Below are 22,268 nucleotides of genomic sequence, written 5' to 3'. Positions count from 1 at the left end.
CCGAGCTGAGGGTGGATGAGTTAGTCCTGGAGCGGCTGCTAGCTTCGGGAGTCCTCTACCAAGAAGAGGAGGACGACCCGGAGGAAGAGGAGAGTCGCGTTCAAGACGGTTGTGACGACACCGAGGAGCCGACGCTTCCCGAAACTCCTGCCGAAGATAACGACTTCTCCTCGGGCTCCAGAGGTGGGAGGCTCCGGCGGTCCTGTAGGAAAGTTTGGCGGTTGATTAGCGGGAAGAGCTCACAGCGGAGGGGCGGAGAATGTAAGTAAACAGCGGATTGTGGCTCATGATTAGTTTTTCAATTTGTAATGCTTGTTGGCTAAGTAAACAGCCTCATGTGAGAGGGACAAAACATTAAGAAGTTCCTAAAATGAACAGTTTGTAAATAGGGTTGGGTGGTTAAAAAAAGAAAAAGAAAAAGTAGCTAGGCTACTCGATGATCCTTAAGGCTTTATTTTAAAAATAGTGGATACATAGCCTAATTGTTCTAATGTGTCCTGTTTTCCTCTACCAGGCAGTATGACCAATGATGACATGAGGAACCTCGCCATGATGTCCTGCTACATGTTTTAAGGGGTCCACAACTTCAGATACCCTGGATAATGTGATGACTATATTTATTGTTCAATGGTTCTCCCTTGCAACTATGGACTAATGATGATGATGATGAAACCTTGATGGCAAAATATACAGTCAACAATGATTTAAGCCATCTTTTCAGTCGGCTTGCTTGTTGAAAAGATTACCACTATGTAGCTGTAAAAAATGCAAAATTGGTGGCCCTTTTTAGGCCTATATATTTATGCACTAATGTATGTGATAGTTCATATTTTTATAAATGTATTATTTTTTTAAATATTGTTACATATTTAAGGAAAAATAAATGAGTTCTGGTTTCAACTTACTTTGAAGCTTTTTTATGGGAGTTTGGGTGAGTCAGTGTGTGTATTTTAAACAAAATCTAAGCAATGGTCTATAGCTTTGGCTTGTGTGCAAAAATACAGTTATATTAACACATTGCATGAAGTCTCTAGGCCTAAGCAGACTTGACAAAGTAAAAGCAGACTTTTAAAGAAAATCAAGGAGGAGGCAAAAGTGGTAGAGAAAGATGATTACCGTAAACTGAGGGAAAGCGATGGAATATTAAAAGAAATTTTAAAAAAAGTGTTTTGCATGAAATAGGCCAAAATGGGAAACTCCCCTTCACAGACTGCTCTGGGTTACTTGAGCCCAGGTGAACAGCATTGCATCCAATCAGACTCACATCCAGCAGCAGAGTGTCAGCGCTCAATTGACAAGTAAGACACAAGGATTGACCGTACTACTTTTTTAAAGGTATTTTTGACATTTTCATATAAACCCTGGGAGAAAGCTGTCCATAATGTCAGGAAATTCTGCTCTCTACTCAAGGTTAAATATCAAGTTCACGAGCTTTTCGCACAAGTAATCGTAACATTTGAAAAGAGTAGGTGATTAGTTTTGATTGACAGCTTTACGATTCCCATAAATTACAAAAAAATACTCCTGAGTAAGAGTTTTTTTCTTTTCTTCTGCAGACCCTTGTTTGTCTTTGCGCTGGTCTAAGTAGCTGTCATGTCGTTTATCATGTGTTCAGATGCTGCTGCAAGAGGTGAGCACAAACGGGCCACTATCTGCCAGGCCAATGTTGTAGTGTCTGCAGTTTTCCGTGAGCTAATGCTCATCTTGATGGCTCTCTGAAAAAAAAAAATGTCATGAGGCATGTGTTGGCTGATTGGGTTAGGTGGAGCTAGGATTAAGCTTTCTCTTGGCAATTTGACAAAAATGTAGAGAGATAAGGATTTTATTAGATTTATAGCAACTTGTGTAAACAAATTTAGAAAAGGTATTTGATCTTTTAGACATAGTAATTTCAGGTTATTTATTAATTTAACTAAAATGAGGGTATACAATGACCATACAATATTAAAATGTCACACATACAGTATGTGCCTGGATAACAGCATTAGAAAGAATACATTTTTTCTTATGTCCCTATTCTTTTCCACCTTCAGCCAGTCCAATAACAACCCAAATAGACAATGGAGTGAATCACATTGTCCTGAGACGACTGTATACTCCATACAGTCAACATCCCTTCTTTACTAGTCTGCCATTAACCAAAACTGGACTCCAAACTGGAACTTATGTTGAAACCGATACCAGAGGGAATGATAGAGAAGCCTTGTCAATCATTGACCATCAAACAAACACTCTATGGTTTACAGAAGGTATCTTTAGTTATAATCCGTACAGCCCAAATAACCGACAGTCCAGAGCAGAAATAACTAGAACTTTAGTGCACAGTGGAGTAAGGCCAGCACGCAGCTCCCAACCTCTCTCTGGAAATTCTTATAATTCATACCCAGTGACTATTAGGAAAGCATCTTACAAAGAAGCTGCCAGTCTCTTTCAACAGAGCTCCAGTCCTCCACAGGTTTGGGACCCCAAAGATGCTCAGAAATCCTACATCAAAGAAAAGGTTCCCAGAAATGACTCTCCTTCTCTTTTTTCATCCCAGACTGGTAGATATTGGAGTACTTCACTGCCAACTTCAATAGGGCATTACAGCGGCTTTACAGTGACAAATGAGCTTGCTGCGGCTGGGGCGCACAGTACCTCTACTGGGATTCAATCAAGCAAATTTCTCAGCTCCCTAAGCCAAACTGCTCCTCGTGCATCATCAATCAGCAACAGCTTAGACTCCTCCGCTATTAAAAGCATCCCCAGGCCAGAAAAACTGACATCATCCATCATAAATTTTTCCCAGGGGTTTCACTCGGTGAGCAGCACTGAGACACCAAGACACAAAAAGGTCAAGTCATATCTGCTAAAGGGCTCCCAGACCTCTTTTGGTGAGACAGTGCATACAGTCACTGGTGATGGATCCAGTGCTTTTCCCACAACACCACATAAGCAAAGGGCCTCTGATGCACAAGTTTACAGCAGGGTTTCTTCAAATATTAAACAATTACAACAATCAGAAAGAAAAGGCCCAACAAAGAGAGTACTGCATCTCTCTGAAAATTCCAATCCCCTGACCAACTCTCAACGATACAGCTTTGACAAAGGAAAGGACTATAAAATCGCAAATAGGCTTATATACCCCTCTTTATCACCAAAGTTTAGCTTTGGCCAGAGAGAAGCATCTACTACACCAGCAGAAATTGAGAGGACACACACAGATAATTCCTCAGATATTCTTACAATGAAAACTTGGCCTTCTCCAAGGCCGTTGACCTCAAGATTCGAGGAAGCCCGCCCTCTGCTACCTGAAAGTGATGCCGGTATGGACAGCAACCCAGATCGCAGACAGTTTAGAATCCACAAAAGAATATATGGTCTCAAAGGATTTGGCACTCGACCACTCGAGGGAGCCAAAACTTTAGTTAGTGAGCCAGACATGTCTGCCAAAGTCCAGCAGGGTTTTGAAGGTTTTAAACATAGAGGCTCACAGATCTGGCAACCGAAAAGCACCCATTCCACAAAGAGCCGAAATGAGCTAAGAAGTGAAGAACTTAAACCACTTTTAACGACAGCAGGAAGCACTGAATCGGTCACCAGATTTACACCTGACAAATACAAAAATAGACACAAAATCTATACCTTTTTTAGGCTTTGGCCCTGTTCAAAACAGCATTGCTAGAAACAATGCACACGAACAGAATCCAGCATCACCAAGTCCCAGAATTTCCTCAGCTATTCTCAGATCAGCAGGGAAACCCACAATTGAATCCAGCCCAAAATCTGAGCCAAGAACCCAAATCTGTCGCAAGTGAGGCGAGCATGCTCGACAGTTCTACCAGCCGCATCGTGAGAGGCAAACGTGTGAAAGGAAATGGCAAAAAGCTCAATGAATATACCCTCACCAAAGACACTGGAAATGCAGCCATAGTCAGGCTGCTTAAGAGGCCTGCCAGGGTCATAGCTATCACGTACGCCGATATTCTTGGCAGTGCCTCGTTCGGTGGTGTCACAGCTACAACTCAGACACCAATCACACCAGCTGATAAGGACTATTTGACAGCTACAACCATGCAAAAAGAAGGGGCGGGTCATTGGACTGAGGATGCTGTGCCTAGTAGCGGCAACACGAGCAGAAATCCTGCAGCACATGCTAAAGATGAGGTAGATTTCAGTAGTGTTGAGGAAAACAAGTTGGGTGTTAGAAGTAAAGAAGTTGATAATGGCATGAAAACATCAGATTTTTTTTCTGGATAATGAAGGAAGTGGGGCTTTTGACACGTCTTATGTTTTGTCAACCGATACCAGTTAGGGGCATAGTGTGGATTCACTAGAACTAGATTATCTACGAATATCAACGTGTAATATCTCCTTCAAGTCAATGAATTTGTCCCATACTGAGAAATGAGAGGAACTTGTTGAATTGTCATGTGGTTGGAAAAATCCCAATAAAAGTTGGAAAAGTATAGGCCTACTTGTGATTTTGTTCTTGTGCAAACAATGGCTGTTAGGAATTCTTTAGCAATGTTTTTAATATATATATACTGTATAAATTTCACCCATTTCTACTGTATGTAAGAAAAATCTTAGTGTTTGGTAACACATTTGATAATTATCCAAATGTGTCCCAAAATCATTATGTTAATAAATAATAGTTAGTCTTGGGTGTAATTTGTTTACAGGAATAGTTAACAGTTAATAGTTTGCGACCGCTAACTTCCTGGAGTCTGTACTGGTTGCCTGGCAACAGGTCTAGGCCAAGAACAGTAAAATGTTGTCCAGAATTTATTAGAGCCCAAATAATGACATTATTAGTTGATTATTCGATGAAGAGACAATTAAATGGCAACTATGGCAACTGGGGCCTACTTCTTGAATGTGAAAACGTTCTGCTTTTAGTTATCAATCCCATATAACAGTAACAGTTTTGGGCTGTTTGTTGGACAACACAAGACATCTCAAGCTTTTCAAATTCTTTTCAGAGAGTGGTTTTCCCATTCCCAAATTCATCGTGGTAAAAGCCACTCATCTGGCAAGACAAGCACATGCTTACAAGAAATGCTGGGAATTATTAAAAAAATACCTTAAATCATGACCATTACAATAATAACCTCCAGTCTCCTGGGAGAAACCTTTTATGATGAGTGGAAAAATCGATACTCGTCAAACATGGATAACTTTTGTCTCATTTGGCAAATTATTTGCATAGTGTAATGTCAAGTATGAAGAAGGAAAGGAGATGTCATACTTGAGGCTTTTTTTTGTATTCCCATTCCTTGTGTCCTCATTCCCAGGCAGGCAGCGGCTATTCAGTGTGCTGACACAGATTTTCCACCTCCTGTTTCGAGCTTACAAGGAGGGTTTCAGCACGCTGGTCTCTGGGTTTACACGCTATGAGATGGAAAAACCTGATCTTCCCCTTTGTTAGAAGGTCTTCCCGTGACTCTGCCAAACCAGTAATAAGTATACCAAGAGTAATTGAAGAAAACAAGTAATTGTGTGGTCCGTTTGTATTGATTTGAGCCATAAAGGAAATGCTGTAATTGAATTTATTTGTTAGTTTCAATCTCTTATCTAAATTTGTATTGGCAACTGAATTGGCTATGGATTATAGTTATCTGCATTCATAGCAAGAGCAGATGGCAGATGTTCCACTAGATGGCGGTACCCATCCATATTATTATCCCAAGTGCGACCTCAACTATTGAATGTTGTTCTCATGCTTTGGTGTCCTTTTGGGCTACATAACTTTGAAGCATAAGGAGTTTAAAGAGGATTACATAAATTGCAGGATTATTGTCATGGATTTTGGGCTTCCTAAGCTTGAAAAAGCTTACAATTAAGAGTAAAATTGATGTTTTTGCTTCCACCCTTATCAATCAGCCAACCAAGCGTTCAATTTCAAGGGCATTGGGTCCATACTTAGCCCACATCACAGCTCCTAACAGGTCCGTTCACACCATCTGACCCCTTTTCCCAGTCAGCCAACACCACCTAAATACCAGTTCTACATTTGTCCTCAATCTACAAACTCAAAGGGGCCCCAAAGAGAAGAGAGGGTGGGAGGGTTTGAGGGATCTGTCAGTCAAAGTTAAACACATTGTACGTTGGATTAACGCCCCCCCCCCCCCCTCCTACCGCCACCACCATACCAATACCCGTGGAAAGTGGGACCATCCACTTTCCCATAGAGGTGAGAGGTATTAATGTTGTGAGGTTTCCGCATGCTAGCATGTCAAGGCGTTGGCCTGGCGGCTTCTTCAAAGTTCCTCTCTGTTTCTGTGTTGCCTTTTGTGTATCTGAGTGTTTGTGCGTCTGGTTCACACACTCCCTTCCTTTCCAAGTGTGTGGGCTCGCCTATAATATTCCCTGTGTGTGCGCGCGTGTGTGTGTGTGTGTGCGTGTGTGTTTATCACAGACAGTGTGGTGTTCTCTCGCACAAGCGCCCTACTGTGAGGGGAATTCTGTACCATGTGTCTGCGGTTTTCAGGGAGCTTTCAAGGAAAAAAAAAAAAGCACAGAGGCCTCACAGTCACCCCCACCACCACCACTACCACCTCCTCCTCCTCCGTCCTCCCTTTCTAGTTTTCCTCACTCACTCCATGTGGCACTTTTTTACAGTTTAAACCTCCCTCTTTCTCAGACCAGCCAACAGCTACAGACTGACAGCTAATTTCGCATGCAGCCTGTAATAGAGACAGATTCATAATCAGGCAAACATTCGAGAGAGAGAGAGAGAGAGAGAGAGAGAGAGAGAGAGAGAGAGAGAGAGAGAGAGAGAGAGAGAGAGAGAGAGAGAGAGAGAGGGAGGTGGGGAGAAAGAAAGGGGAGGGAGGGAAAGACAGAGAAAGGCTTTTTGTCTGGCTAAATACACTATGTGAAAGAGGGGGCGGTGAGGAAAAGAGAGCTGGAAATACATTAGAAAATGGTTGCATCGGCTGTGGTATTTGTGGTTTAGATTACCTCACATGCCATGCAGTGGATGGACCCAACCATCACTTGGTTTGACCATGACTGTTGACCATGACTGTGTGTGTAAACTAACTTTGAGTCAGTGATTAACGTTGCACTGAAATCTATATATGTAAGGACTATAAGGGATAAACAGAGGCAGTAAATTGGGAGGATTAGCAAAGGCAGTTTGCGGTGTACTGACTATAATCCAGGGCTTTATTGGCTCAGTCAACATACAGTAGGTTTACCTAAGCTAAAACACCTGTACTATTACTTATGTTGTTTATTATGGCAACTTGAAGAGGAAAATGGTTGGGGAGTCCTGGCCCTTCGACATATCTCAATCACTGTAGATACACTTTCTGTATTCTAACTCACGCCCAACCTCTGCTATATACTTGAAAAAGTGTGAATGATGGGAAGGAAGTAATTAAGGAGCAATGAATAGTGCCTAAATTAACATTCCCACATCTGCTATGGGAGCAAAAGTTATTTCCGTGTCCTATCCAGCGGGTTTCCTGTGGTCTGCGCCATGGAGGAAGTCATAAAGACAGGAAGACTTCCTGTATTGTTGCCAATATGTAGCGGTACAGACTGTACATGCTCCGTAAGGCCGGGGACCAATGATGTAAACACCATTAAAAATAGCACTCTGTGCCCTATCAAAGAGGCCAAGACATGCATCTGACCGCAGATTTATATCACTCCTTTATACTAGTTCTTTTCACAGGCTCAAGACATGTTCACTGGGCTGAGCAGTCGTGTGAAAGATCCCCCTTTTAAAAATACACCTCGATAAAACAAGTGTTATCGATGTAGTCTACATAATCTTAGTTTTTGCACGTTTTCACATCACTGCATCTCATACAATGCAGTGTAGCCTATGCTCAATAACTTAGGGGGCGGGCCTTGTTTTTTTTTTACAAAGTGGTAAGGTTCAGCTTCCCCAATTATTTTCGTACAGTCCCTTACATCTTTAAAAAATGAATACACTGAAATAAAACACTGTTTAGTAAAATAAGATCAAAAAACTATTTCACACAACAAATGCCATATATTTAATGAGTGTGACTATTGCTAATATAAGATTACATTTACAAACTAATTTCTCATGATGCATCAGGATCTGGGTGGCCTACCACCTCTGCTAAACAACATCCTGGAAGAAATGTGTAGCCTACGCCCTTACGTGTGGACGTGAGTTCTGAGCAGGTCAACATGTGATTTTTACTTCTCACATTGTTTAGTTAGGATAACTTTTGAAGAGTTATGAGAGACAAGTATTCCTGTCTACCCTGCAGTGTGAGGTTACTGAGTCCATTGCTGCTGCTGTGCCTTTAGCTGTGCCTGTAGGTGCATGTATGTTTACAAAGATACACACTCACAATGAGAAGATGATACACCCGTCCACTCAGACACAACAGGTCCACCTGTTGGCCTCCATCCAGCCCCCTCTCTGCGACTGAACTCGGTATCCTCTTGCCTTGGCCCCCATCCAGTAATCCCCCCCCGCCCCACTCCGCCTCTTTCACTCTCTCGTCTTGACCGTGGTGTTGCCACCGCAGCAGAGGAGGAAGGCATTGTCGCCACGACAACCAGATGGCAGCTGTGCCCATCCGCCCGCCTCTGCTCTTCCATTCTCTCCTTTTTATTCCAGGAGCAGCGTTGATTGTCTGTTTTTATCACCGGGAAAGAGAATCGAGTTTATCTGACCTCTCCCATCGACCAAAATTAAAGCTTGGGCTGTAACTGGTGGATTTAAGAGCTTTCCATCGGCTAAGGGTGCATCACAAGGAAAATAGTTGACTTTTTCATGGTCAGTTCATTCATTCAGAAAACCTTGACTTTTTTTGAGAATCGTGTCACATTATTGCTAATAATGGTAAAAGTCAGCCACTGAATCAGGAGCACTGCTGCTTGTGCAAGTACATTATGGGAAAAGGGAAATGTTTCATGCTAAGTAGGGCTCAAAATCTCCTCGGGGCTCACTCTGTTGAAGATGCAAGCGAGTGTAAAGAGTGTGTATATTTCAGCAATCCTTTAGGTGTGGGTGTGGGCTTCTTGTTCTCTCATACAGGTGCTACCAAGCTTTTTATTGTCCACACACTAACCTTATTTTTACTCAATAAGGGAAGTGAGAGGATTGGCAGGTGCAGGCCTCATCTCTGTGTGTGTGTGTGTGTGTGTGTGTGTGTGTGTGTGTTCTCATTTCTATTAATTCCTACGGTGCCTCTGTCTGGGTTGAGTTACTTGGCCATCTGTGGACAAGGACGATAGGCTACAAGATCCCATACATGTTAACAAGAAGAGAAAGAAGCACAGATCCCGCATGCCTAAACAGCTTATTTAATTAAACTGTGTGCTGAGTGAGAGGGCCTATTGAATAAGACCGAGAGGGAGCTTACCCGGCAAATAACACATTGGTCAAATTAACAGTAAGACGAGTGATTAACTCCAGTAGAAATCTGCCAGCTTTGAGTGCAAATGATCTTATCAATGGGAATGGTGAATGCGACTAAGAGGCTGACAGTTTCCTTTTTCCACGTTACAGTGTGACATCTGCTGTGGTCTGCGTGTGTCAAAGAGGCGAGTGTGTGAGGGGCATGAGCCTGCCCGTGTCTGTGGCATTTCATGCAGATGTTCGCACTTGCCTCAGCGCGTAAATTGCAGCGTCTTCCGCTCTTCTTCTCCCCCATAAAAGCAGTAGCACTGTTGTGTTTCTGTCTTAAATCTGCCACTTCTTAACAATCATCCCCATTACATCACTCAAAGGGAAACTTAGCAGCCAGTCACAGAAACAAAAGAAACCACAAGTCCTTTTGTTGTTTGACTTTTTTTTCTCTTTTTAGTCAGATTTTTTTTTCTTTTCTTCCTAAAGCAACAGAAGTAAAACTGTCTACATCAATGGAAAATCTCACAATATTCCCATTCAGTAGACCTACCATCCCTCGAGGGGAACAGAAGGAAGAGATTTTTAGAATTTAGAATAGCAGCAGCACTTTTCTGCACATTGTATGAACAGCTCGCTAACAACTCAATGAATGAAATCACTTTAAACTCTTTAACCCTGTTCGTCTGAGCTCTCCCAAAGGAAAACCGTTCCCGGCGGCAGGCTGTTTGACAAAGTAAAACATTCAAAACGTTCATTCAAAAGTACATGAGATGCTCAGAGCTCAAAAGGGGGCTCTACATGGCAGGATAATAATGTCCGCTTTTCAGGATTGAAAGCCGGATTGTGCACTCTCTTTCTAAACTACCGCTAAATACCGCCTGGATTACCGCAACAGCCTCTTTACTTGGCTGAACTAAAGATCTATTGATCGACTCCAGACTGTACAGAACTCTGCTGCCAGGCCTGGAACCACAACCAAAAGATGTGACCACTCCTGTTTTAGCGTCTTTACACCGGCTCCCAGAATGTTTTAGAATCGATTTTACCAATTAGCCTACTTTTAAGGCTCTTTCATGGCCTCTCTCCCCACTATTTCTCTGACCTCTTAGTAGGCTATACTGTACGCGCCGGTAGCCTACACACTTTGAGATCCTCAGGCAGAGGTCTGTTGTCTGCTCCAGAGGCCTCGTATTTTCTTTTCCTATTCTTAGCTTTTCCTACACTGTATTGGTTTTTATACACCACTTTTTTTTTTTTTTTTTGAAAACCTGGTGATTTTACGACTTTGATATTTATTTTTGCTGCTTTTGTGAAGCACTTTGTGGAATTTTAAAAGTGCTCTATAAATAATTATTACCTTCAAGCATTTGGCTGAAAACTGCTGAGTTCCAGCACGATAACATCTCCAAAAGACATTAAAAACATTTCATCATGTGTTTGTCTGCAAGTCTGCATGAAAGTGCTAAATCTGGTTTAAAGTCCACTTGGTTTTATCCCACTTATGCATTAGTAACCACTATTAGAGGCAATTCCAACCACAGATCCCAATCTGCTCATGATAAAGCTGCATTGTTATGCTCTCGGCCCTGAAAGTCATCTGACCAGAGTGAGCATGTTCATGAACCTCCGTAGACAGGCAGACAAACACAGGAGTACAATGTTGGAGCTACATAGATGCACATGTATTTAGACTTTTTGTTTTTATCGTGGTGGCCTTTTCTTTCTCATCATGCATTTCTTTTTAATCCTCTGGTCAAAGTTGTAGACAAATTCAAGGTTAAAGCGTACGCAAGTCCAATGACCTTTATCTCCAAGAGTCACATAAGCAGGCCAGATATGTCACAGTTCTCCCCGCTGCAAAAGAAAACGGGGAACACAAAAGGTTACATTTTTAAAACAAAACAAAGCAATACATCCAGGCATTAGAGCTGAAGGTTGCTTCTTGAGGTGCTGTTGGAGCTTAGTCTTTTTTTGTTGGTGTTGTGTTTTGGCACTGACGGCCCTGCGACAATTAAGTCCTCCATTACCGGCAAAGAGAAACAGTCCAAACTCCTCCGATTAGGGCCATGGCTGTCAGTCAAGTCATCTGATAGATCATTGTCACACCGAACAAACATACACAAGATATTTCACGAGAACTGTACAGCTAAAAATAGACACAAAAATAGACTAATATATTCTGCGAGGACAGCCCTATCAGTGCTAGCTGCTAAGACGGGGCAGAGAGACAGACAGATAAAAAGGACAGACAGGCACTTAAGTGCTGATGCATAGCGGAGATTAAAGTAAGAGCTAAGCAAAAGACAGAAAGGAGGGAGAGGGGAGACAGTCTTAAAGAGGCATTCAGGGTCAACGCACTTTCAATTCAACCAGTTTAAAATGTTTAAAGTGTAAAATCTTAAAATGTTTGGTACCTTAATGTATAAAATAACTGAGAACAAATTAGCACTTATTTATTATTTCATACCGACAGAATTGAAATAAGAACTGACCCCCTTTTCCGGTGTTTAATAAAGCAGTGTGCTAACCACGACAAAGCTAGCATTAGCATAGCTATTGATAGGGTTTCTATCCTCAGGCGTACGTACCTAATGTTAATAAGCATCCTGAGACAAAGTGGATTTAACAAGACACTAGTGTCTGGAGCTAACAGCACTAATGGGATTGCCTCGCTCTGTATTAGGGCTCTCACCCTGAGCTGTGGTCAGCAGGACCGGACGCTGCATTTACGTTCTTGCACGAGGCTAATATGTTAATCTGACCTAGCTGGCTTTAGCTAACTAGCAAGCTACTGCATCCCCTGCTACCCAGTGCCTTTTGTGTCAAGCCTGTGTCTTTAATACTTTAGGTGTATGGCTTTGTTAAAAAGTTAACAGAAAGAGAAAAAGACAGAATAAAAGCAGCGCAGGTTATAATGAGCTGAACGTGTCGCTAACACAGGCTACGCTAATATTTCTCACAGTAGACGGGAAGGCCAGCAGATTGGCTAGTACCATTATCAATAGCGAAAATGCTGCATTCATGTCATATCGGATTTATTGTGATTTCCCTTTTCCGACTTGTAAATATTGTTCACGTCAACATCGAATGTTAAACTCTCTATCCGATTTAGAGCTCAATGGCACAGGAGTACATTTCACAGGCGTTATATTGACCATGCACAGTATTTTTAACCCTCACACGACTCTCTAACATTGTAATCACATCCAACTGTTGCTCGCAAGGTTTTAAATAACGATCTCATCCCATATGACATGAACGCAGCAAAAACTCACACCAGTGATACCCCCCCCCCCCCTCCCCCCTTTATCTATATCTATATCTATATCAAGCACACACAAACTGAACCCAAAGTTTCAGTAAGTCAGGCTAAGTTGAAGTTCTTTGTAAAATGGCTACAATCTGAAAATGAGGCACTTTTTGAGCAGATATATAATTCTATTAATTTTCGTTTTCATACACTAAATAGTGACCATTATACTCTTAATGATTAGAATTTTTGTCTTGGAAAAATAATCAAAAATCAAAACACCAGTGTCCATTTTTTGTAACCTTCTCTGATTGGCTTTCACTCAAGGAATGAGAGCAGCAAATAGCTTTTCAAGAATGTCATTTGGCACGCATCCAAGTTGGTTTCCACAACCAACAAGATGAAAGCGAAAAAAAAAAAAGAAAAAAAGCTTTCCATCAGTCTGTCAAAGTGCGTCAGGGGCGTGTCCGATCCAGTTGCTCTGTCCATGTGATTGGTTGTCACAAAAGGAACAGGCGAAGCTTTGAAGTTCTCTGAGTGGCACCAGGTTGTTTCCCAAAGGATGACACAATGACATCAGCACTCTGGAAGAAAAAAAGAGACAAACACATAGAAAGATGAAATTGTTTGGTTAGATGCAGAATAAACAATAACCCAGATATGAAGAACAACCAAATATTATGACATGTACATTATATACAGTGTCTCTTGCATATCAGGTTAATTATAATATCTAATTTAAGTCATTGGTGTCTGCTTATCAGGCTGGGAACACAGTGACCGTAAAATGGACAACAGAAATAAACAATACAGCCAAATAAGCTGGTAAAATACTCTTAGATTCAGACGGGAAGAAAGCAATAATGGGAACAGCGGGGAAGGAGAAAGTGAGGACACCATTGCTGTAGGCTCAGAGTCAAGTGTGGCTGTGAGTGTGCCAGCGCAAAATCCAGAAATCATGTCAGATTTTTCTGCCAATTTCAACTCTTCACACAACATCAGACATTTGAGCACACCGGTGCGCATCGCCAGGAAAAGGTCACTACTGTTATAATTCAAAAAGGTTGAGCCCAACCAACGCATACGAGTCTTTCCTGGCCTTGTTTGCACAGTTGATAGGATTAGCAGGAATGCAGACTTAATGATAATTCTGCTCTAGAGTGGAGAGAGCAGACGAATCACATGGCATCCAGCAGCCATCTGCTCGTTTTACGGCCCTCGTGCATTGTGTGATTTTGGGCTGTCCCAGGCGAAAGTCGACAATTGTGAGAGAAATCTAGTGAAATCTTTGGTGATCCATCTGGTTCTAATGGTGGCACTGTGAAACACGTCCACCGACAGCTGATTTAAGGGGTCAGCATGCTTTAAGTGACGTCTGAAATGCCGGCAGATCGGGCTGGGTTTACCCAGTCTACTTAAAGCCCCCCATCAACTGAGCTATTTTGGACAAAGAAAGTTCACAGTCACAAGGGAAACATTGTGAAATCTTAAGTCGTCAATTCAAAATAGTGGTCCTCATTAATGCCGGGATCAAACTACATAATATTTCCCCAACAATGGCCTGACATAACAGGCCTGGGGTGTTGGTAACCAGCAATTGCTTGTTTTATGTCATGTAGTTAGGGTTGGGTACCGAAACTCTGTGCCAATAGGGAACCGGTGCCGACGTAAACGGTAGTAACGAGACCGAATAAGAACGAAAGTTTCGGTGCCTCATTTCGGTGCTTGACTTTACACTACACCTGACAGCATGTAACGTTAGCCTACCTTTAGCTAGCAGCTGGATTAAACACCGGTAAAATGCTGACAGCTAACGTTAAACAGTGTAAAGTGTGACTGTATTTCACTGTGGAGGACTTCAACAGCGGGATGTAACAGTCTGCAATGCAGCGCAGCGCGCCCGTTGTCGGTATTCATAGATATACAGTATGTTTATATGGTCGGAAATTAAACAACACAGACGGTGCTTTCACTTGCAGCTGCCGTCGGCGGACTAATTAAACAACACAGACGGTGCGTTCACTCGGCAGCGGCTGCGCTGCATTGCAGACTGTTACATCCCGCTGTTGAAGTCCTCCACAGTGAAATACAGTCACACTTTACACTGTTTAACGTTAGCTGTCAACATTTTACCGTGTTTAATCCAGCTGCTAGCTAAAGGTAGGCTAACGTTACATGCTGTCAGGTGTAGTGTAAAGTCAAGCACCGAAATGAGGCACCGAAACTTTCGTTCTTATTCGGTCTCGTTACTATCGTTTACGTCGGCACCGGTTCCCTATTGGCACCGAGTTTCGGTACCCAACCCTATTGTTGACCCATAGTCACATATGTTGTTGGCTTCTTCCATGCACGACTGTAAACATGCCAAGACCTAAGATGGATGGTGTTGTTGGGGCTGGCACTTCAATCCCATTCGCCTATGAAAGACGACAAGCTATAATTGGACGGACATGCAAGCTGCCATGTCTCCAGGAAAGAAATTATACAAAATAAACTGGCTGATCCGACACTGTGCAAAGTCTGACGTGCCTTAAAACTGATATCATCCAGTCTGACACACATTTCATTAGACCCATTTTACAGTGTCACCTGAAATGAACCTGCAAGATAGCAGTTATCACCTGTTGTGTACAGCCCTTCAAACCAATGATAATGTTCTGATAAGGGCATTGTTGAGTATGATTACTGCATACAGCATAATTGCTTTGTCTCACCTGTAAAGGTCTTGTAAATTACAATGTTTTAATGAAAGCGCGAGTGAAAAATGCAAAGTAGTGGGTTCTAGAGTTGGCAACAAAAGCAGGATCTGTCTGTGAAGGTTCTCAGTCATCCAGGTCAAAATGATCCAGGGTAAGGGTTGAAAATCAAAGGCAACTGGACTTGGTTAAAGGTGCTTCGCAGACGTTTCGTCTCCCATCCCAATAACTTCTTCAGTTCTGATCATGACTATGACTATAAAGTCCATTAGTTAGTCCATGCCCTTTAAACTGGGTTACCTTCTATCAGATGTGATGACTCACACCAAAGGCACTCAGGCTGCTGTCAGCAAAAATAACAAATGCACAAAGCTGGTAAAGAGAACAGGCTGAGAGAGAGAGTTCCCTGCGTCTCTTTTCCTAAAATTTCCCAGCAGTGCTTGACTCTCTAATTGCAGAGGGTACTCTATATTTATGCCCCTCCCTCCCTCCCTCCCTCCTTCCCTCTCTCCCTCTTTCTCTCTCTCTCTCTCCAGTTAGTCCTCTTCCTGGTGCAGTGAGCTATATTTAGCCCCCCTCAGCACAGACAGTGCCCGCCAGCCGGCCAAGCCATGGCGGCCTAAAGCATAGCGGAGCAGCTCCCTCATTCAGTCGGCCAGCTCGAAAACAGCAACACAAACAATCAAGCCAGCCAACCAGAGGGAACGGAGGAGACAGGCTGGACATGCACTGGTGCACTGCTATGGACACACACATGAAACCACACACACACTCTCTCACACACACACACACACACACACACACACACACACACACACACACACACACACACACACACACACACACACACACACACACACACACAGGGACACACACAGGGACACAGAGGAAGATACTATAATTATGCGGATGACATTCACTTAATGATGACCTTTCCCCAAAACACAGACATGGCAAATTATACAGGAAAAAAACTCTCCAATGCCTCATGCTAATGCCCATGAACCACCTTATATGCAACTACAGAGGACATGTTTCCATTCTAATCAAATATTGCTTTCTTGTTTTCCCTGCTTCCCCTTCCATCAGTCTGACCCTCCCTTGGCGGTATCTCCATCGATCTCCTTCATTTCCTTGCATCGTTTCTCCATCTGTGGGCAAATCGATGTAATAATGACCGCGGTAAGGATCGTGTGCTTCTCTTCCCCTTTCTCTGCCAGACTGTTTAAATCAAGAGGTTAGACAAGGCTATCTGCCTCCGCAGTCCGTGTCTAGCCAATAACTGTTCTCTAGCCGTGTGTGTGTGTGTGTGTGTGTGTGTGTGTGTGTGTGTGTGTGTGTGTGTGTGTGTGTGTGTGTGTGTGTGTATAATTAGGAGAGTCTGGGTCTATGTGATGTCTCAATCGAGGGCAGCCTAAAATTGAAAAAGCCACCGTGTTCTCTGGTCATAAATCGAGTGTGTCAGTCTGTCATTTTTATACTGCCCCGGCTCCCACAAGACACAAAGCTGGTCTACTCAACATGATGGGAGTCACTGAGTCCACTGGTCACTCAGTCAGTTTGAGTTCAATCATATTTTATTTTAAAGGAGAGACCTGTACTAGATTTATTAGACACCATCATATGGTTACAATAAATGAAAACAGAAGCGGCAGAAATTAAAAAAAAAAAAAACAGCAGTATACTCAACCATCAGTGGTGGTTCAACAGATTTAAAATGGGAAAAGATAAATGACTGGAAATCCCCATGGTGTTTATTGCTATATCTCATCTTACCACAAGCACTTCATATGCCCCGAGGCAGAAAATGTGCTACTTCTTGGATGCATCAATCTGTGCGTTGCATTCAGGTAAAAGCATGTGGTTTGAGAGATTTCTCTTCAGGGCTCCAACCTGCAGAGACGTCTTTGTGCAAGATAGCAAATTCCTTCCAGCTCTAAGGGTGCAGCTCTGAAGCCAACCCTGACCTCTGACCTACATGCTGAGGGAAGCAAGGAACTTTTTCCTGGAAATAATTAAGGAATTCTATTAGTATTAGGATGTAAAAATCCCACTCAAACTGCTTTTCCACAATGGCAGCAATTTTTGTTGCCAGCGACTTTAGCTCTTGCAATCTTCCAGTGCTGTTATTATACTTCCATTTAAATCATCCAGCGGGTAAGAAGGACAACAGCAACATGAGCCGGGAATCAGCGTCAGGACAGCTGCAGCTACACTGAATGAACACTGGCAGAGTGAAGCAGCAGGACAGCTCCTGTGTCACCTCATTTCATTTCTTCCAATGACGCCAGAAAGTCTGTCAGTTATGAAGATATAATGTTCGCTGTGTGACCACAGCGCATGTGTATGATTTCACAATACTTCTTTGTAAGTCATGAATCTGGCACCTATGTATGTGGATGATTAAACTGATACTCCACCTCACATCTGTGAGTCTCAAACACTCGCCTCCTGTGGGCTTCAAAGGTGGTTGTAAAAAGTTTGAAAATTGCTTCTTCATGCAGGGCGGCGGCAGTAGTCCGTTTGTATTCAGAAGAGTTATGGGTTGCAATGACCCAGTTTCTCGTAGGGATCGACCGATATGGATATTTTAGTGCCGATAGCGACATCAGCCTTAGCCGATGACCGATACGAGCTGCCGATTTTCTTGAGCCGATATTTGGAGCCGATACTGCTTTTGCTCCCTCAATTTACATCATAAAAATGTAAACCCTGCCACACTGGATTTGTTTTCGGAATCTGCTCTGCCATTTCTTTAAAAATAATAAACAAAAGCACAGATCAGGGTCATTTCTGCAATCATCTATCTTACATTCATATCACCCAAATTATGTGTGCAATGTGCATCTTATGGATGGGTGCACTGCATATGGTTAAAGGTGCAATATGTAATATTGTGTGTAATACTGGCAGCTAGCGGTTAAAATAGTTACTGCACTACCAATTCAAAATACTGGAGAGTCGTTTCCCCCGCCCCCTCCTGCCCAGACTCGAAGTTCACGGGGTTGCCAGGCTGAGACCGCAGCATTCACAACAACGTTGCTAGACACTTTTCTCACATAGCCAGACATTACTCCACAGCACAGCGGAGTAGCTAACGGTAGATGCTAGTCTCACATAGCCAGTCATTACTCCACAGCACAGCGGAGTAGCTAACGGTAGATGCTAGTCTCACATAGCCAGACATTACTCCACAGCACAGCGGAGTAGCTAACGGTAGATGCTGGCTATATTGACAGTCATAAAAGCCCGTGCTCACGCGGAGCTCTGTAACCAACTGACAGACACACTTTTTCGGCTTAAAATTACAGTATGAACCGCTAAAAACACAACAACCTCACTGTCCTCTCCACACGCCAGTCAGGCACACTTCCTCGGCTTAGAATTACAATACGAAACGCTAAAAATACCACTACCTTACCACGGAACACACTTCATTGGCTTAGAATTATGGCAAAAATCCGCTAAACACACTGCAAACTCACAGTCCTCTCTTTCCAATTTACAGCCCCCTCTGGGTGGCTAAAATAACTCACCGTTGCCGGCTCCAGCCGCTAAGCGAGGCTACCGCGCTGTAAACAGCCGTGGGCTGCTTGCCTGGTTCTCCGGTAACGTTAACAGGTAGCAGGGTTAGCATGGCGGCGTTAGCCAGGACCAGTCGGGATCACTTTACTGGCTGTGTCTCAATTGTTTTTGCGGTAACCAACTCGGGTACTCTAGCTATATAATTCAATGTGAGAACACAAATGTTGAAATGACAAAAAATGCCTGTCCCTAGTGGCTGTGATAAATTAGCCTGAAGCTAATGTTGCTTACGGTTCAGGAGAAAATAAGCCAACACTCGTCCTTTTGGGCTCTAAGCTGTCTCCATCTTTCAAATACATCTCCATTATTTACCAGGGGGTTGTTATGTCTCTGGTCACGCAACTGTTAGAAACATGCTGTTTTCTTTTTTTTAGGTCGGGTAGAATCTATCTCCATTGATCCTGTTTGTTTGTTTGCTGCTTTCATGGCTGTACTAACGTTACAGCTGTAGTGCGCTGGGTTTACGTTTTTACAGGTATATCTGGCAACCCAGCCTGGCTGTCAAACTGGGCCGTTGATAACAACACACAGATCAAAACATAAACATAAATTCCATCACGGAATGTACATTTCAAAAAGAAAAAATACTGAAATTAGCATTGTTGTCAGAAAAGATAGTATTTCAGTTTAACATGTTTCCTTAATATCTGATGAGGCATTGGTGTCATTTTTGGATTTATTACAGTACAAATATTAAGGGGTAAAAGGCTTTCATCAACACCTACAACACAGCCTTGATGATGCATTGCTTGCTGACATACAGTACAGGCCAAAAGTTTTGACACACCTTCTCATTCAATGCGTTTCCTTTATTTTCATGACTATTTACATTGTAGATTCTCACTGAAGGCATCAAAACTATGAATGAACACATGTGGAATTATGTACTTAACAAAAAATTGTGAAATAACTGAAAACATGTCTTATATTCTAGTTTCTTCAAAGTAGCCACCCTTTGCTCTGATTACTGCTTTGCACACACTTGGCATTCTCTTGATGAGCTTCAAGAGGTAGTCACCTGAAATGGTTTTCCAACAATCTTGAAGGAGTTCCCAGAGATGCTTAGCACTTGTTGGCCCTTTTGCCTTCACTCGCGGGTCCAGCTCACCCCAAACCATCTTGATTGGGTTCAGGTCCGGTGACTGTGGAGGCCAGGTAATCTGGCGCAGCACTCCATCACTCTCCTTCTTGGTCAAATAGCCCTTACACAGCCTGGAGGTGTGTTTGGGGTCATTGTACTGTTGAAAAAAAATAATAATGGTCCAACTAAACGCAAAACCGGATGGGATGGCATCGCAGCAGGATGCTGTGGTAGCCATGCTGGTTCAGTATGCCTTCAATTTTGAATAAATCCCCAACAGTGTCACCAGCAAAGCACCCCCCACACCATCACACCTCCTCCTCCATGCTTCACGGTGGGAACCAGGCATGTAGAATCCATCCGTTCACCTTTTCTGCGTCGCACAAAGACACGGCGGTTGGAACCAAAGATCTCAAATTTGGACTCATCAGACCAAAGCACAGATTTCCACTGGTCTAATGTCCATTCCTTGTGTTTCTTGGCCCAAACAAATCTCTTCTGCTTGTTGCCTCTCCTCCAGTGGTTTCCTAGCAGCTATTTGACCATGAAGGCCTGATTCGCGCAGTCTCCTCTTAACAGTTGTTCTGGAGATGTGTCTGCTGCTAGAACTCTGTGTGGCATTCATCTTGTCTCTAATCTGAGCTGCTGTTAACTTGCGATTTCTGAGGCTGGTGACTCTGATGAACTTATCCTCAGCAGCAGAAGTGACTCTTGGTCTTCCTTTCCTGGGGCGGTCCTCATGTGAGCCAGTTTCGTTGTATCGCTTGATGGTTTTTGCGACTGCACTTGGGGACACAGTCAAAGTTTTCGCAATTTTCCGGACTGACTGACCTTCATTTGTTAAAGTAATGATGGCCACTTGTTTCTCTTTGTTTAACTGATTGGTTCTTGCCATAATATGAATTCTAACAGTTGTCCAATAGGGCTGTCGGCTGTGTATCAACCTGACTTCTGCACAACTGATGATCCCAACCCCATTAATAAGGGGAAAAAAAGTCCACTAATTAACCCTGACAAGGCACACCTGTGAAATGAAAACCATTTCAGGTGACTACCTCATGAAGCTCACCAACACCAAGGGTTTGCAGTGCTATCAAAAAAGCAAAGGGTGGCTACTTTGAGGAATCTAAAATATAAGACAATTTTTTGTTAAGTACATAATTCCATATGTGTTCATTCATAGTTATGATGCCTTCAGTGAGAATCTACAATGTAAATAGTCATGAAAATAAAGAAAAGGCATTGAATGAGAAGGTGTGTCCAAACTTTTGGACTGTACTGTATTATAGGACATCACAAAATGTCCTTTGTCAACACATTTAAATAATTTAAGAAAACAATTAACCTGAAAAGTAGCCATTGAAATAAAGTCCTTGATTTGTAATTTAAGGCAGCATCTCCAGCAACAAAGAGCTGCCTGTGGACGCCTGTCTGTAAATAATGCCGGGGAAAAAATTATCGGCGAACGCAGCAGCTGCGTATCGGCCATTGCCGATACACGTAAAAATATATCGGCCGGCCGATAAAATCGGTCTATCACTAGTTTCTCGGTGAAAACAAAAGTATCAGAACATTCGTAGTAACTTAAAACAATCCGTGCAGCCTGACCCATTTCTCTGTGGTCCACGCGTCAAATAGTCGCATTTACACCAAGAAACTTATTTTTATTTATTTGCTAAATACTTCCATTTCAATCCTCATGCAGCAGGACCCTCAGAGGCCCACTTCCTACCCTTCCAGCTCAAAACAAAGTCACTATTGTAATTGCACGCTGTGGGAAATTTAACAGATATTTTTCACTATTTTCAGAGATTTTACAGATCTAGAAAATAATCTGCAATTAAAATTATGTATGAATCCACAGCCTCGTCCCCAAAAACGCAAGCTACAACCTCTTTAAAGTCTACAGGGAATGAGTGTTAAGTGATCCTCAGCTACAGCCTTTGGGTGGAGTGCAAGCTTTCACATTCACTCCTTTTGACTGTCAAGGATGCTGACTCAGGAAGAATACATTTAACCAGTTTGATGGAATTCCAGTGATGATATGACAGATCTGAAGACAGTTTTAGAACACAATTAAATGTAGGAAAACATAGCAACTAAGTGGGCCTTCCCACATTAATAAATTTGCATACATTTTCCTTGTTTTTGTGTTTCATCCGTCTACACACCAATGTTGGTGCGTATTTTCAGGTAAAAGTCTTTGTGTTCGGGGCGACCTCTAGCTCACCCAGCAGAGCGTGCGCCCCATGTAGGCTGAGTCCTTGTCGAACACCCTCTCTCTCCCCTTTCCTGTGTTCAAGCTAGCCTATCAATTAAGGGCCATAA

General features: G+C 42.7%; 3 protein-coding genes across 9 annotated transcripts in view; 2 read left to right on the top strand and 1 right to left on the bottom strand.

Annotated features, from left to right (window-relative positions):
• Positions 1-904, top strand: part of si:ch73-335l21.4 (E3 ubiquitin-protein ligase-like) — a 1,341-nt gene extending 437 nt beyond the window's left edge. The window contains exons 1-2 of the mRNA XM_039822531.1: positions 1-261; positions 515-904. The exon at positions 1-261 is cut by the window's left edge and continues 437 nt beyond it. Coding sequence (XP_039678465.1) covers positions 1-261; positions 515-573 — 320 coding nt within the window. The 3' untranslated portion in view covers positions 574-904. The remainder of the gene's footprint in view (positions 262-514) is intronic.
• A 366-nt stretch (positions 905-1,270) lies between these two features.
• Positions 1,271-4,388, top strand: LOC120573086 (uncharacterized serine-rich protein C215.13-like). 7 transcript variants are annotated; one of them, XM_039822524.1, is made up of 3 exons: positions 1,271-1,335; positions 1,557-1,630; positions 2,540-4,388. In XM_039822524.1, the coding sequence occupies exons 2-3, from the start codon at positions 1,616-1,618 to the stop codon at positions 3,662-3,664; spliced, it is 1,140 nt and encodes a 379-aa protein (XP_039678458.1). In that variant the 5' UTR covers positions 1,271-1,335; positions 1,557-1,615; the 3' UTR covers positions 3,665-4,388. The 7 variants fall into 7 exon arrangements, with proteins under 7 accessions (XP_039678458.1, XP_039678455.1, XP_039678459.1 ...); XM_039822521.1 differs by having other exon boundaries at positions 2,034-4,388; XM_039822525.1 differs by having other exon boundaries at positions 1,272-1,298.
• A 6,655-nt stretch (positions 4,389-11,043) lies between these two features.
• si:ch73-335l21.1 (insulin receptor substrate 1-B) overlaps positions 11,044-22,268 on the bottom strand; it is a 45,218-nt gene continuing 33,993 nt past the window's right edge. Inside the window, 1 exon segment of the mRNA XM_039822505.1 lies at positions 11,044-13,162. Within this exon segment, the coding sequence (XP_039678439.1) occupies positions 13,155-13,162 (8 nt within the window). The 3' untranslated portion in view covers positions 11,044-13,154.

Source organism: Perca fluviatilis, chromosome 14 (genome assembly GCF_010015445.1).
Source record: "Perca fluviatilis chromosome 14, GENO_Pfluv_1.0, whole genome shotgun sequence".
NCBI classification, from domain to species: Eukaryota; Metazoa; Chordata; class Actinopteri; order Perciformes; family Percidae; genus Perca; species Perca fluviatilis.
This window is presented reverse-complemented; position numbering and strand designations above follow the sequence as displayed.

What these genes read in the sequence shown, in the direction of transcription:
- LOC120573086 (XM_039822521.1), top strand. Translation starts at nt 1,594, where the DNA reads ATGTCGTTTATCATGTGTTCAGATGCTGCTGCAAGAG. An exon ending in TTCAGATGCTGCTGCAAGAG is followed by an intron (nt 1,631 to 2,033) that starts GTGAGCACAAAC and finishes TTCCACCTTCAG; the next exon opens with CCAGTCCAATAACAACCCAA.